The sequence below is a fragment of the Nothobranchius furzeri genome, chromosome 12, assembly GCF_043380555.1.
Source record: "Nothobranchius furzeri strain GRZ-AD chromosome 12, NfurGRZ-RIMD1, whole genome shotgun sequence".
NCBI lineage: Eukaryota > Metazoa > Chordata > Actinopteri > Cyprinodontiformes > Nothobranchiidae > Nothobranchius > Nothobranchius furzeri.
The window spans coordinates 53,427,728-53,441,229 of record NC_091752.1 but is presented as its reverse complement, the minus strand read 5'-3'; the positions used below and the strand labels follow the sequence as shown (position 1 = coordinate 53,441,229).

The window sequence follows — 13,502 nt, the reverse complement described above, 5'->3', positions numbered from 1 at the left end:
AACGGAACTGCTTCAGATAGAATCCATTATAGTCCGTGGAGTGTTCCAAACCAGCAGCGACGCGCCAATTTCCAGGTGCGGCGTGCCGCGCTGCTAAAGATCGGTTCGGGTTCTACTTTTGCCACAACCCGCTTCTGGGATGCGCCAATTTCCACAGTTAACATAGGGCTAGACAGGAAATCACACACGGTTTCAGTGTAAAATCAGCGGTAAATTTCAAAATAAAAGTACTGCAGCGATACAATTTTCATTTATGTGAAAGTGCGTGTGACCCAACGGCTGATTTACTTACAGCGTCGTTTCAGAAGTGCAGCTTTGTGTTTTTCATGGCTTTAATCCTGGCAGTGGAGAGGAACATCATCATATATGACATCAAACAGCGATATCAAACGTGAATTCCATCTTTTTGGTTTAATGGCGGGTTCCACAAACAAACCGTGCCCTGAAGTCTTAAGGGATTGTGTGATCTCGCAAGTCCGGCGAAGAGCACAGCGAGGAAGCCGTGCCGCTGCCGTTTAGCGCCGCTGATGTTTCCGGTAGGAAACCGGCGTTGCTCACTTGTGCAGCACGACGTCCCGTAAAGGTTGTGGAGGTAAACGAGGCGCTGTCAGACTAATTCATAAATATCTTCAGTTTTGTAATATTAAGAGTGTTAAATAGTATCTTTAATGCCAGATTATGTGTCGTTGTGCCTCTTTAACAGGATTAGAACTAAATATTAGATGATAATTATCCAACTAACAGTTTTATTAGAAATACTCTTTACTGAGTATTTCATCAGTCAGGCTGTAAAGGGTTAAATGTGTTGCCATGACGATGCTATTATAATTGATCAGGCAAGAGCACAAGCTCATTTTGAACAGCATGCTGTAGTGTTCGTCACTGTATGGTCAGTGTTGGTGATATCTGGTGCTGCGTTATTGCCTGGTTGGTGACCCTCCCTCCCCTGCCTTGCCTCCCCGCTCTCCCGTTGTTTCCCTCCTGGTTTTTCTGGAACTCTCCTGCAGCTTCAGCAGACTGTTTAGCTCCTCCTCCAGCTCCCCCGCTATGAAGAAGGTGGAGTACCCGTCCAATGTGAAGTACAACACCCCAGGCAGCATGGTGAAGCGGAGCAGCACCTTCTCTCAGTTCCCCACAGAGAAGTCCAAGACCTTCGACTTCCTCAACGAAGGGTGAGTAAGGGGTCAGCGATGTGTGTGTGTGTTTGTGTTTACAGAAGACATTTTGCTTTCTGGTGGTTTTGTAGGGCAGATCAGTGCAGCTCTCCCTCCCGTAAGGAGCAGAAGAAGGCTCAGTACCAGCAGGTCAAGGCCCACATGCAGAAGGAGGATGGGCGGGTCACGGTGCACGGCTGGAGCCTGCCCAGCAAACACAAGGTGCCCCCTCAACCTTTAAGCACCAGTCAGGAGTACAGCTGGTGTTCCTTTTGTTGCTCTGAGGCTTCGTCCACACTGAAACACGGTTTTCTAAAGTATCCCTGTTTCTAAAAATGTCTTCCTCTATGCATAAACTCAGGTATAAACCTAAAACGCTGCAGTGACTCCTCCAGACCTGTATGTGGTGCTGAAACAGGAAGGAAGTCACAGAGCAGCGTTCTTGCATCTGACAGGCTTGGGCCCGATCCCAATACTCGCACTTCCACTCCTGCGCCCTTCAATTGCATCATCCCAGCCAGGGATGCGAGTGTGTAGGGCGTCCTGATTCTCAAGTGCAGAAGCTGGTCATGCAGCTTTCTCACATCGATAAGTACCAACAGTCCGTTGCTGCGGGAGAAAAGGCTCAAGTGCCTTCTCTGAAAATATGTATTTTCAAATGAAATTAGTTCATTTTAGGAATATTAGTTGATGCTCTGAACGTTTTCGGCAAAGCAGCAATGAATGCAATTTTATTTCAAAATATTTGTTTGTTTTGGAAGTTGTTAATAAAGGTTTTTTTTGAAGCAACACAGAGACCAGCATCAGTAGCAATGCTCCTTGTCTCTATTCACCAGTTATTTTCACACCTGTGCACCACGCGCTCGAAGCCTTACTGCACACTTCCTCCAAGTGCACTTGATCGTTGTGCGCAGTGCGAGTGTTGGGATTGGGTCTTTTAGCGAGGTCAGAGGTGAAGCTGAGACGTTTTTCCCTTTTCTGATCATTTCAGCATCTATATTCTTTTTCATTTTGAGGCCCTACATTTTGATTAAAGTGTAAATGTGTCAGTTTATCATCACTCTTGAGATTGCCGTCTTTGGCGGGTTAATGTCGCTATGAGCATCTGAAAATATCAAACTCTCATCACACCTTTTCACGTTAGTGTAGCAGCTGTCAGAATGAAGGCTGCACAAATTAAAACCTCTAAATAAAAGTTGCTCTGCAGTGGCATTCATTTTTAATCTATTGCATCAGTTATTTTATTTTATTTTTCCTTTTCTCTTTGTTACCAAAACAATAAAAAAGGTTGTGATGTTTTTCTTAATCACGGAAATAAAGGTTATACTTTTTAAAAGCCCACATGCAATCATCACGACAAGCCCTGAGCTACCTCTCGTCTCTGAGTGATGTTTGCATCTATGAAGGCAGCATGAGGGCTTAAGTCTGCCTGGGAGCAGTCACAGAGCTGAGGTGGTGAGTTCGGGAGAGCTCATTTCATCAGCCAAGTTGTAAAATAGTTCTAATAATAGTATTTAGTAGAGTTTCGTAGGAAGACGACCTATGGGTTATAAATAAAGGTGTGAGTTTAAAGCTTTAAATCCCACCTGACTGCCTGGCTTTCACCTCCACAGGTCACAAATGGAGGACAGATGGAAAACAAGGTGAACTTACCTGTCCCGGTTTACCTGCGGCCCTTGGACCAGAAAGATGCTTCTATGAAGGTGCGTACGTGGATATTTTAGATAAAAGAAGCAGATATGATTTGTTAATAATATTCTGAGTGTAAAGACGTTCTCGTTGCTCCTCAGCTGTGGTGTGCTGCAGGGGTCAACCTGTCCGGAGGAAGGGCGGTTTCCTCGTCTGAGCTCTCCAAGCAGACCAAAGGTTCTCAGAGCAGCCTGGACCAGCTGGACCAGGAGAACAAGGTGAGGTCCCAGGATCAAGTAGGAGATGATGTCGTGAGGTGACTGTGGCTTTGTTTTTTACAACCAGGAGAGAGGGGAGAAGGACCTGATCCTGCAGGACGAGGTGTCCAGCACAGTTTGGGTTTGCATGAGCACAAACTCCTCCACCAAGGTCTTGGTGCTGGACGCCACTCAGCCCACCGACCTGATGGACAGCTTCTATGCTTGCAACACGCATGTCGTCTGCATCGCCAGTGTACCGGGTAGGTCAAAGGTCACCAGGCAGGTCAAAGAGCTGCCTTATCTGACTGATTCCGTCTTTGGTTTGTGATTCATGAGGCTGTTTGTGTGTTTTCAGGCGTTTTGGATACTGATTATCCAGGAGGAGACGGGGTACCTCAGGACTCAGAGGCCAGCCAAGGAGATGGCGTGTCACTGGCTGGTAGTGTTGCGAGCGTTGGCTCAACAGGCAGCGACGGTGCCATGGCAACAGAAGGCATCGCCGCTGTTGCTCAGATCGCCAGCTCAGGTGCCACCGACCAGCAGGCGGAGCACGGTGCCGCATCGGGCTCAGGTAGACTGCTGCTGGAAGACGTTTACCTCAGCAGGAAACAGCAGAAGTCTAAAACTGAACAGGATCCGAACTCATTTTGATTCTTAAACTGTTGACTCCTGACCTATTAGCCACAAGCATTAAAGTCCTGTCAGATAAAATAAACATCTAATCAGTTCATTTGGAGCTTGTGCCTCATAAGCTGCCTGTTAGATCTGTTATTTATCAATAAATAAGGCCTAATGTATGTTAGCATGCTTCAGTGGGACACAAACGCTGAAACATGCTCCGTTAATGGTTTAATTAGGGCTCTAAAACAGCAGCAATCTATTTAATCAGCCTACTTTCTGTACCAAAAAGGTTTAGTGCACACCTAAAGGTCCGAGGCGGGTTCTGACTGATGTGGCCGTCGTTGTTCCCTTCACCCACAGTCGAGCTGTCCAGAGAGTCCAGTCCAGCAGAGGACGGCGTTCCGACAGCAGAGGAGGCCACCGAGGCAACAGAGGCCGACGCTGGTGTGGGTGAGGACGACCAGGAGGATCAGGGAGCGGATCCAAACCAACCGGGGATCTACACGGAGCACGTGTTCACCGACCCTCTGGGGGTGGGGCCCACTGACTCGCCCGCTGAAGCACAGAGGTGAGAAAGTTCCCGTCTCGGGGTGATCTGCAGACAAATGTGTATTTTATTCTCTGGTTGGGAATCCAAAGTAAAAACTTCAGGATCGTGAGCTGAGACGCCTTGTCTGGATGACTCATCTGTCTTCAGGGGCTGTGGACAAGACGGAGAGACATCCCAGTCAGAGGACATGGACGCATCAGAGGGGGAAGTCCTGAGGATGAGCAGCGCTCTGCCCACCATGTGGCTCGGAGCTCAGAACGGATGGTGAGTAAGTCACCGGCCACCAGGGGGAGTTGTTACTGCAGCGTCACATGAACTAAGCTCAACCTGCCTTTATTCTGTAGTCTGTATGTGCACTCGTCTGTGGCGCGATGGAGGAAGTGTCTTCATGCCATCAAGCTAAAGGACTCCATCCTCGGCATTGTGTAAGTCCACGCCTGAGTTTAAAACAAAACAACTCGTATAACTAATGTTGGTTTACTCGTTTAAAAGTGGAAATGTATTTGTTGTGTGTTTCAGACACATCAAAGGGAGAGTTTTGGTGGCGTTGGCCGATGGGACATTAGCGATTTTCCACAGAAGCATTGGTCAGTGTTGGTTTGTGTCAGAAACATTCAAAAAAACATTGTTGTCGTGGATTTAGGTTTTCATGAAACTGTTTTTGTTTTCATTTTCCAGATGGTCAGTGGGACCTGACCAACTATCACCTGTTGGATCTGGGCCGACCCCACCACTCCATCCGCTGTATGACCGTGGTCCACGACAAGGTGTGGTGCGGCTACAGGAACAAGATCTACGTCATCCAGCCCAAAGCCATGAGGATAGAGGTACATACAGCGCCAACAAGCTTCCCGTCGTGTGAGTCACATGACCTGCGGCTCTTCAGGTCTCCTGATGTCGATCTTTCTCTCCGGAGCAGAAGTCGTTCGACGCTCATCCCCGTAAAGAGAGCCAGGTGCGCCAGCTGGCGTGGGTGGGAGACGGGATCTGGGTGTCCATCCGCCTGGATTCTACCCTGCGCTTGTTTCACGCTCACACCTATCAGCACCTGCAGGACGTGGACATCGAGCCTTACGTCAGCAAGATGCTGGGTACGACCGCTGACCTCCACTCCGATTCAGTGTTAAAGGAGAGCGGATCAGAGGAGAAGCTGCATGGTTCTAGTAGGTTCTGAGCTTCTGGTGTTTTCTGCAGGAACGGGTAAACTGGGCTTCTCTTTTGTGAGGATCACAGCTCTGGTGGTGTCCTGCTGTCGGCTGTGGGTGGGAACAGGAAATGGCGTCATCATCTCCATCCCGCTGTCTGAAGGTAACATTCAGCTATTTAGATCAGATGTTGTAGGTCAGACAGAAACGCCGTGGTTCTCATCTGCACCGTGCCCACTGATGACCCTGGCTGACCCTGAAACCATGTCCTCACCTTCTCTCTCAGATCTTCCAGCATCTGTCTGTCTTCTCCTTGCCTCTGTCTCATATTTCCTCTAAAACAAGGTCAGACAGATCAACCTGTGGAATAAAAGAGTTGCCATGGATACCGACGTCTCAATAACAGGCTTTTACATGAATAAAGAATAGATTGTTTGTAATAATAAAAGTGTGACTGTGTCATCCTGCTTTTGTGTGTTGATGTGAAAACCTTCAGCTCTCACAGCTTCAGCACCGCTCAGACAGATCAGGCTCTCATATGAAATTTTTGTCAATATCTTTTTTATCCTTCAGCTAACAAGACAGCGGGGGCGGTGCCAAATCGCCCCGGCAGTGCGGTGCGCGTTTACGGCGACGAGTGTTTGGATGTGTCTAGCAGCTTCGTGCCGTACTGCTCCATGGCCCATGCCCAGCTCTGTTTCCATGGACACCGGGATGCCGTCAAGTTCTTTGTCACCGTGCCAGGTACACTTTGGCCGAAAATTGTGGAACTAGGATTGGGACTATTACATTTAACTTGTACTAAAATGTGTAACTTGTAACATGTTTTGTAACTGTGACTTTTGTTTTGTAGCATGTAATTCACGTTTTGTAACGTAACTTTAATTTCGTAACAGGTAAATTAGGGATGAGCCGGATACTCGTTTCAGACGAGTATCCGGTACGGATAAAGCATTTTTGACGAGTATGAGCATGAAACGAGTAAAACTCGTACATATCTGTTATCGTGCTGAAGGAAAATCCTCATTGGGTAACTGACTGTCTTCACGCTCTGTGATTGGCCAGTCAATAGAGCGCCCGCCCCTCCCTACACACAAAACTCTGCAGCCGGGAGCTCACAGCTCAGTCTGCGTCTGGTCCATCCACGCACACACACACACAGACAGTAACGGTTCTCTCTGTGCTTGCTTCACTGTTCACGTTTCTTCAGTACTCCCTATGTTTTCTTCAGTTTGCTTCTTTTTAAAGTTACTTTAAAGTTATTTAAAGTTTCTTTTTTCGTAACGTACGTGGTGCAATTGTCCCAATTCTAGCTTGCTTCGAACAGGAATTGTCTTGGACAGGAATCCAAGACTCATGACTGGCTGGTCAGACGAAGCCAGTTTTTTGGGAAGGAAGCTGGAATTGGGACAACATTTTTTGCACTTGTAGACTTGAGTTTTGTAACTGTAGACTGAAATGTGGGTTTTCAGAGTTGTAATTTCAAACTTGTACATTGATTGTTTTCTGCAAGTTACAAAACAAAAGTTACGTGTTACAAAACGAGAATTACAAGTTACAAAATGAAAGTTACAGTTACAAAACATGTTACAGGTTACAAAGCTTGGTACAAGTTACATGTAATATTGTCCCATTCCAAGTTCCATAGAATATTTGCATCTTTTTTTATACTTAAAGGGACTTTACGGAGTTTTGAATTTTTATGCTCGCGATTGCCCCCTCGAGCCAAAAGCGTAACGGCAGCTTCAATAGGAGGCTCGTGCACGAGGCGCGCATGCTGTACGTGCACACTCCTTAACGAAAATAACAGCTGAGACAAAGCTCTGTGAAGCTGACGGGGGTCAGCTTCACAGAGCTCTGAGAGCTGACAGTCCCTTGTGTGTGTGTGTGTGTGTGTGTGTGTGTGTGTGTGTGTGTGTGTGTGTGTGTGTGTGTGTGTGTGTGTGTGTGTGTGTGTGGCCCGGAGGACAGAGGACAGGAGAATACGCAGCTGATTAATTAAATAATTTGGTTCTGTACCTTTCTCTTCAGCACAGCCGACAAAGGTTTAAGATGGGTCAGTCCTCCTGCATGCTCAGATCATTCCCTTCCCTTGCTTGAAAAATTGTTCCAAAATGAAAGTTGAACCCACATCTTTTTTATCTGTGAATTGAATGCCGTTTGGCGAGTCTCAAATAAAAATTTGGGCATCTTACTGTAAAAAAAATATCATTAATGTAAAAAATAAACTCTAAAACCACTATGTTCACATCCAGAATCGAACCCGGGACTTCTGCATGTAAGCCCAAAGTCTTACTAGGCGAGCTAAATCGCCAGTGGTGTCTTCTGTATCTGTAACATTTATATCCTTGATGATAGCTGAAACAACGTTCAAAGAACAGTTCGGAGGGCTATGCCTGAGCGTGAACGCGCATGAAGCAGCCTGCTCGACCCGAGCAGCTCTCTTTTTCTGTGATTTTACAGAAAAACAGGCAATCACAGTAAAAATGCCAGGGCTCATTCTACAGGACCAGGGCATTGCAGGAGAATGTATGAAGAAGAAATTTATTTCTATACATGTTTTGGCTGTCAAACTTCCATGAGGAATTTCGTAACTACCGTATTTTCCGGAGTATAAGTTGCTCCGGAGTATAAGTTGCACCAACCATAAAATGTATAATGAAGAAGAAAAAACATATATAAGTCGCATTGCGGGGTGAAATTTTTCTATTTTTCTTACTAAATCTGAGACCAAGCTTTTCACATTGCAAGACAAGTACCGGTAACAATAACAGAATAAACAACCAGGGCGCAGCAGCGCGCCACGGTCTCCCGCAGGTGATGGCGGGGCAGGGAAGCTCATTCCTGGCCCGGAGCTAGCCCGCAGCAGCGCGGTATACATAAATTGGTATATAAGTCGCAGGACCAGCCAGACTATGAAAAAAAGTGTGACTTTTAGTCCGGAAAATACGGTAAACCTTTTTGATTTGTGATTCATACAAAAGCAGCAGTTCTGAGTTTGGAAACAAATTTTCCTTTAGGACGGCATTAGTCATCCTGTTTAAAACCTTCACTCAGCTTCCATCATTCCCACAAACATTAAAGGTTTATGTTTATTCATTTGGCAGACGCTTTTATCCAAAGTGACTTACAATTTATAACCTATAGGGCGTGTTGTGATCTGTGGGGGAAACCGGAGTACCCAGAGGAAACCCACTCATGCATGGGGAGAACACGCAACTCCACACAGAAAGGCTGCAGCCGAGCTGAGTTTTGAACCTGCAACCTTCGTGCTGCGAGGCAACAGTGCTAACCACTGTGCCACCATGCAGCCCAGGTGCATTATGTAAGAATGTAGTGAGAATTTTAGTGAGAAAATACCAAAAGAGTCTAATGTTTCTGTCATTTTGGAAGGAAGGTTACACTGGAATATATTTCATATCCAGCTGGCTCTTTTCACAACAAAGGAAGAAGGGACGTGACAATTTAAATTTGACGACAGCTGGCAAAAAGCTCCAGGGTTGTTTAAAGTAGTTGCAGTAACCAAATTTTACCACAGGATGTCATTTTTACTTCATTTCTACATAATGCACCTTTAACGTTTTTCTACTTTTATCAAGATCCCACCTCTAACTGGGAGGGGCTTAATTCTTATGCTGTTGTGCCTTTGGAATTGTCCAATTAGAAATATTTATTTTAGTAGAAAAGTATTTAATAAACTCCTTCACTGCCAGCCGCTTCCTGATCGGTTAAGCCCTTCGCTGCCAGCGTTTCTCACCGTTTTTGCTGTTATTTTAAGAGTCACAGAACGTTGCGCTCTAGGATGACGTCGACGCCAAAACAACCAAAACAAAGCGGAGACTCATTTCTTACATCAGGAAGAATCCATGCGTTTTGAGCTTTATCTGTTCTTTCGTAATCCGTTGTTGAATTGTGATCGGCAGAAGCTTTTCCGTTTTTTTTTTTTTTTACAGCAGCGGCCCAAAACGATCTCCTAACACATGGATTTTCTGCTTCCTGATCGCGTGACGTATGCGGATGAAGATCGGCTTTAGAGCTGAGATGTTCGTTCTCACGGTGTGGGGCGTCGTTCCGACGTCCACACAGTAAAAAAAATGGCAATGACGACTTTTGTCATCATTGGCAGTTGAATGAGCTAATAACCTGAAATTATTTATCTTACCAGGTTTGAGTAAATAATGTTCTGTAGTGCTAAACTGCAGGTCCAGGTCCTAAACCACCCATCACCAGAAAGGTGAGAGGCAGGTGATGTGTTATCTCATGGGCTCCTAAATAATAATTATTTGACGTTCATCTACAATTGATCCGCGTTTACAGTCATCCCAGTTCAAGATGGCCGCCAGCGCTAATTATAATAATTATAATGCATTTAATTTATAGGCGCCTTTCAAATCTCAATGTCACCTCACAAAGCATGATAAAACTTACACAAAAATAAGAATGAGATAGTTTAAACAATAGAATTACAAAGAATATACTATAAATTACAGAGTGGAGAGTTTGTGGGCTAGAGAGTGTAAGCCAGTTTGAACAGGAGAGTTTAGAGTTTGGATTGGAATGAGAGGAGGGAGTCTGTGCTTCGGATGTCAGGAGGAAGTGAGATCCAGAGCCGAGGAGCAGAGCGACTGAAAGCTCTGTTTCCAACGGTGGTGAGGCGAGCCGGAGGGACCACAAGGTATAATTAGCATTAGCAAACATGAACACTAATCTCTTCATTTTATAGTTTAAAGATTTTATTTTTGTTTTTAAATTTAAGTATTATTTTTAGTAATGAAGGATTATAATGTTACTTTCATGCTTTATGCGGTCCTGCTGATCACACCTAGCTAGGTCAAATATAGACGTGAAACTAAAGCTCAGGAGGCCACACGAACCAACGTTTTAAGATCTGTAGTTGGCTTGTATTTGATATAGCGCCTTCTAGAGTCCTGGAAACCCCCCCCCTCCCCCCTCCCAAGACACTTTACAACACAATCAGCCATTCACACGCTGGTGGGGATGAGCTACGATGTAGCCACAGCTGCCCTGGGGTGCACTGACAGAGGCGAGGCTGCTGAGCACTGGCGCCACCGGTCCCTCCGACCACCACCAGCAGGCAAGGCAGGTTAAGTGTCTTGCCCAAGGACACAACGACAAACTGAGCGGGGCTCGAACCTGCAACCTTTCAATTACAGGGCGAGCACTTTACTCCTGTGTCATCGTCACCCCGTTTGTGGTATTTTTATTTTTTCCAGGTCAGGCGATGCCTCCTCCAGGAAGTGCTGATTCAGGCTCAGATGAACCTGCGTCAGAATCTTCTGACTCGGCACCCTCAGAGTCCAAAACATACCTGATCATGAGTGGAGGAGAGGGATATATCGACTTCAGAATCGGTGAGTGCAGACAACAACTCAAACTGTTTCCTGTATCGCTGAGCGTGACTCCTCCTCCTCCTCCTCCTCAGGTGATGAAGGCTGCGAGCTGGATGGCTTATCCGAGCAAATCGACAGCGAGCAGTCTGCGCCCACCAAGGCGGAGCGGAGCCACCTGATCGTCTGGCAGGTCACTGCTTCTCTGGATTGAAACCCGTCAGACGGGTTCTTCAGACACCAGAGCACCCCCCCCCCCCCCCCGATTCTTTTCAGTCTGTTTTGTACATTTTTCTGTTTTAAGCCGATGTTCAAGAGTCCGTCCGTGCTGGGCAGCATGTTGGAAAAGCTGGTCCTCACGGGACAAATCCCACACCACAGCATCACCGTCGTTTATGTTTCTAAAGACTAAAAAGGGTTTAAAACTCTAAAGGGATCTGATTTTAGGAGTTTTGCAGTCACTAAAACTCAATCACCCGACTGTTTTGGTTTTATTAGAGAGCAAACAGAAACGTCCTCTCTCTCAGTGATGAGCAACATCAGAGGATGTTGGTGTGGATCATCCAGGAGTCACTACCTCACTGGGCTGCAGCTGTTGGTCACATCTTTATTTACAAGAGAGTTTCCAAAATGTTTCTAAACATTCCTGAAGGTTTTCATCCTTCTGAACACATCTGAAAAAGTTGCTCCGCAGATTTTCCTGTTGCAGGTGTCCAGACCTCGTCTCAGTTTAGTTTCCACAAGGCAGAAGAAGAGACGACTTTGAGAGAATCCGATATTAAAACGAGTCAGACTTGCTGGTCGTTAAGCCTAATTTATACTTCTCTGTCAGCTTCGGGACGGACGGCCGCAACGCCATTATCCGTACTTGCGAGCCTGCTGGAGAGCCCTCACATGGACAGAGTCGAGCTCTCTTTTCTAAACAACCGTCCGTTTAAACGGAGAAGGCAAGCTTTGTGATTGGTCAGGATGGTGCTGTCGTCTACAGCGCTGCCATTGCGCCCTCAAAGACAAAAAGAGAGCCGAGGATATCTAGCGGCAGACATGGAGAAGCTTGTAGAATACCTCTTGGAAAAACTAAAAATAGGAACGTTTTATTCCCTTGTGACTGGAGGAGTGCAAAGATGTGCAGCAAGCATTTTATAGGGCTTGTCATCACACGTGATTACGCATAGCATTCTGGGATGTTCACGGCCATGTTGGAAGGCTGACGAGTGTAAACACACCGTGAAACAAACGGTACTGTTGCAGAGAAGAAGCGGATTTGGGTGAAAGAAAATTCTAAACAACATTATAAAAGCCCAAAAGGGATGGGGAATATACTTGGGTGGTTTTTTAAAGACGCCGGGGACCGGTGTGTGGACAAAATCAGCATTATAAATGGTTTTGATCCACATGAAAGACCCAAGACCGGAGCACTGATGACGTATTGTTAGCGCTGCAGTTCTGCATAACGGACAATTTCGGCTTTCTTGTTTGTGGTGTGAGCGGATGTAAACGTCTGGATGAGAGGTAAACGTTTCATTTGTTGATTTTTCTAGTAAAACGGTCAAAGTTGTCATCTCACAGAAGAAGTGTAGTAAGAGAAGTTGTGTTGAGTGTCAGTGCACCCGCATTAGCTCACCGGTATGCGAGTTTAGCCTCTGTGTGTGTGTGTGTTTCATGTGCATGTCGCAGTTGAAGGAAAGAAAGTGTATAAAAAACATACACCATCTGTAACTTACCAGAATGAAAATACTCCAGATGATGGTCTCCGTGGTTTAGCCTCCAAGCAGGAAAATGGTGAAAAGTTAGCTTGTTTTCCACCTTTGTTCCCCTGGCGATCACATAGGCCACCCCACAACACAGTAATGATTTACTAGAGTTGTGTAATATAACCAATCAAATGTATAATAGATTAAGCCGCAAGAACGAGACTGAGCGTGCTGCTTACAGTAGTAACAAGCAACAAGTAAGGACTCACGCCTCCAATGGGGCGGACGCGTCGGTGATGACGTCACAATCACAAGCCCTATTCGTGGATGGAAATGGCGGGAAATGTGGGTTTAGAGGTGGCGAGTGCATGAAGAGGTGGAGGAGGATGAGGGACAAATTTATCTGTCTTAAAAAGTCTCTGACATACAAAAACACAATATAGACACACCATCTTGGACCGGATGCATGACAGGATACCACAGAACAGCGCTACGCCCTCTGTTGTCCTGGCGGGGAATTGCTTTGCAACACTCCCCAGAAGACGGAGAAGTATGAGGGCAAAATGTCTCCGTCAGTGTCTCTCCCACGTGGAGCCAACAGAGAAGTATAAATTAGGCTTCAGACTGGTACCAGGTCATTTGCAAACAAATTCAGATAAAAAGCTGAATTTCTGTGTTTTTCCTCAACCGGCACCACCTAGAGGCATAACAAAGGAATTGCACCTTAAGCCCTTCTTCCTACTTTCGTAATTACGGCTGGAAGCCTCCTGGCTCTCGTTCCTAAGCGCGCTCCCCTAGTCGGCTAACAGCTAAAACACCTTACAATATGCTGTCTTTTCTTTTAAAGACTTACTTGTCGACAAGAAAATTCCTCAACTCTGCATCTGCAGTTACATCCTCAAACGCGTGATTAACATCTCTATCTATGCAGATGTCTAATGCTATTGGCTAGTTCTGAGCAGCATTCAATTCAAATTGCACGAGGCTCTACGAGATGGGGGACAGGCTTAGCAACAACAAAATAGCGTACTGCTCACATTATATCACAGTGCAGTGTGGATTTGCATAATTCCTGTAAGAGGGAAACTCCGGACTGCTGCT

The 13,502-nt window shown here is 45.9% G+C and overlaps 1 protein-coding gene across 3 annotated transcripts in view; it reads left to right on the top strand.

Moving 5' to 3' along the window:
- spag9a (sperm associated antigen 9a) overlaps positions 1–10,974 on the top strand; it is a 49,375-nt gene extending 38,401 nt beyond the window's left edge. For all 3 annotated transcript variants that reach the window (XM_070542695.1, XM_070542696.1, XM_070542694.1), the window contains 16 exons: positions 1,008–1,172; positions 1,247–1,376; positions 2,768–2,857; positions 2,945–3,061; positions 3,129–3,303; positions 3,399–3,614; positions 4,025–4,232; positions 4,362–4,478; positions 4,559–4,639; positions 4,734–4,801; positions 4,893–5,041; positions 5,134–5,305; positions 5,409–5,522; positions 5,933–6,103; positions 10,594–10,731; positions 10,803–10,974. In XM_070542695.1, the coding sequence (XP_070398796.1) occupies positions 1,008–1,172; positions 1,247–1,376; positions 2,768–2,857; positions 2,945–3,061; positions 3,129–3,303; positions 3,399–3,614; positions 4,025–4,232; positions 4,362–4,478; positions 4,559–4,639; positions 4,734–4,801; positions 4,893–5,041; positions 5,134–5,305; positions 5,409–5,522; positions 5,933–6,103; positions 10,594–10,731; positions 10,803–10,921 (2,230 nt within the window). In that variant the 3' untranslated portion in view covers positions 10,922–10,974. The remainder of the gene's footprint in view (positions 1–1,007; positions 1,173–1,246; positions 1,377–2,767; positions 2,858–2,944; positions 3,062–3,128; positions 3,304–3,398; positions 3,615–4,024; positions 4,233–4,361; positions 4,479–4,558; positions 4,640–4,733; positions 4,802–4,892; positions 5,042–5,133; positions 5,306–5,408; positions 5,523–5,932; positions 6,104–10,593; positions 10,732–10,802) is intronic.
- The last annotated feature ends 2,528 nt before the right edge of the window (positions 10,975–13,502 follow it).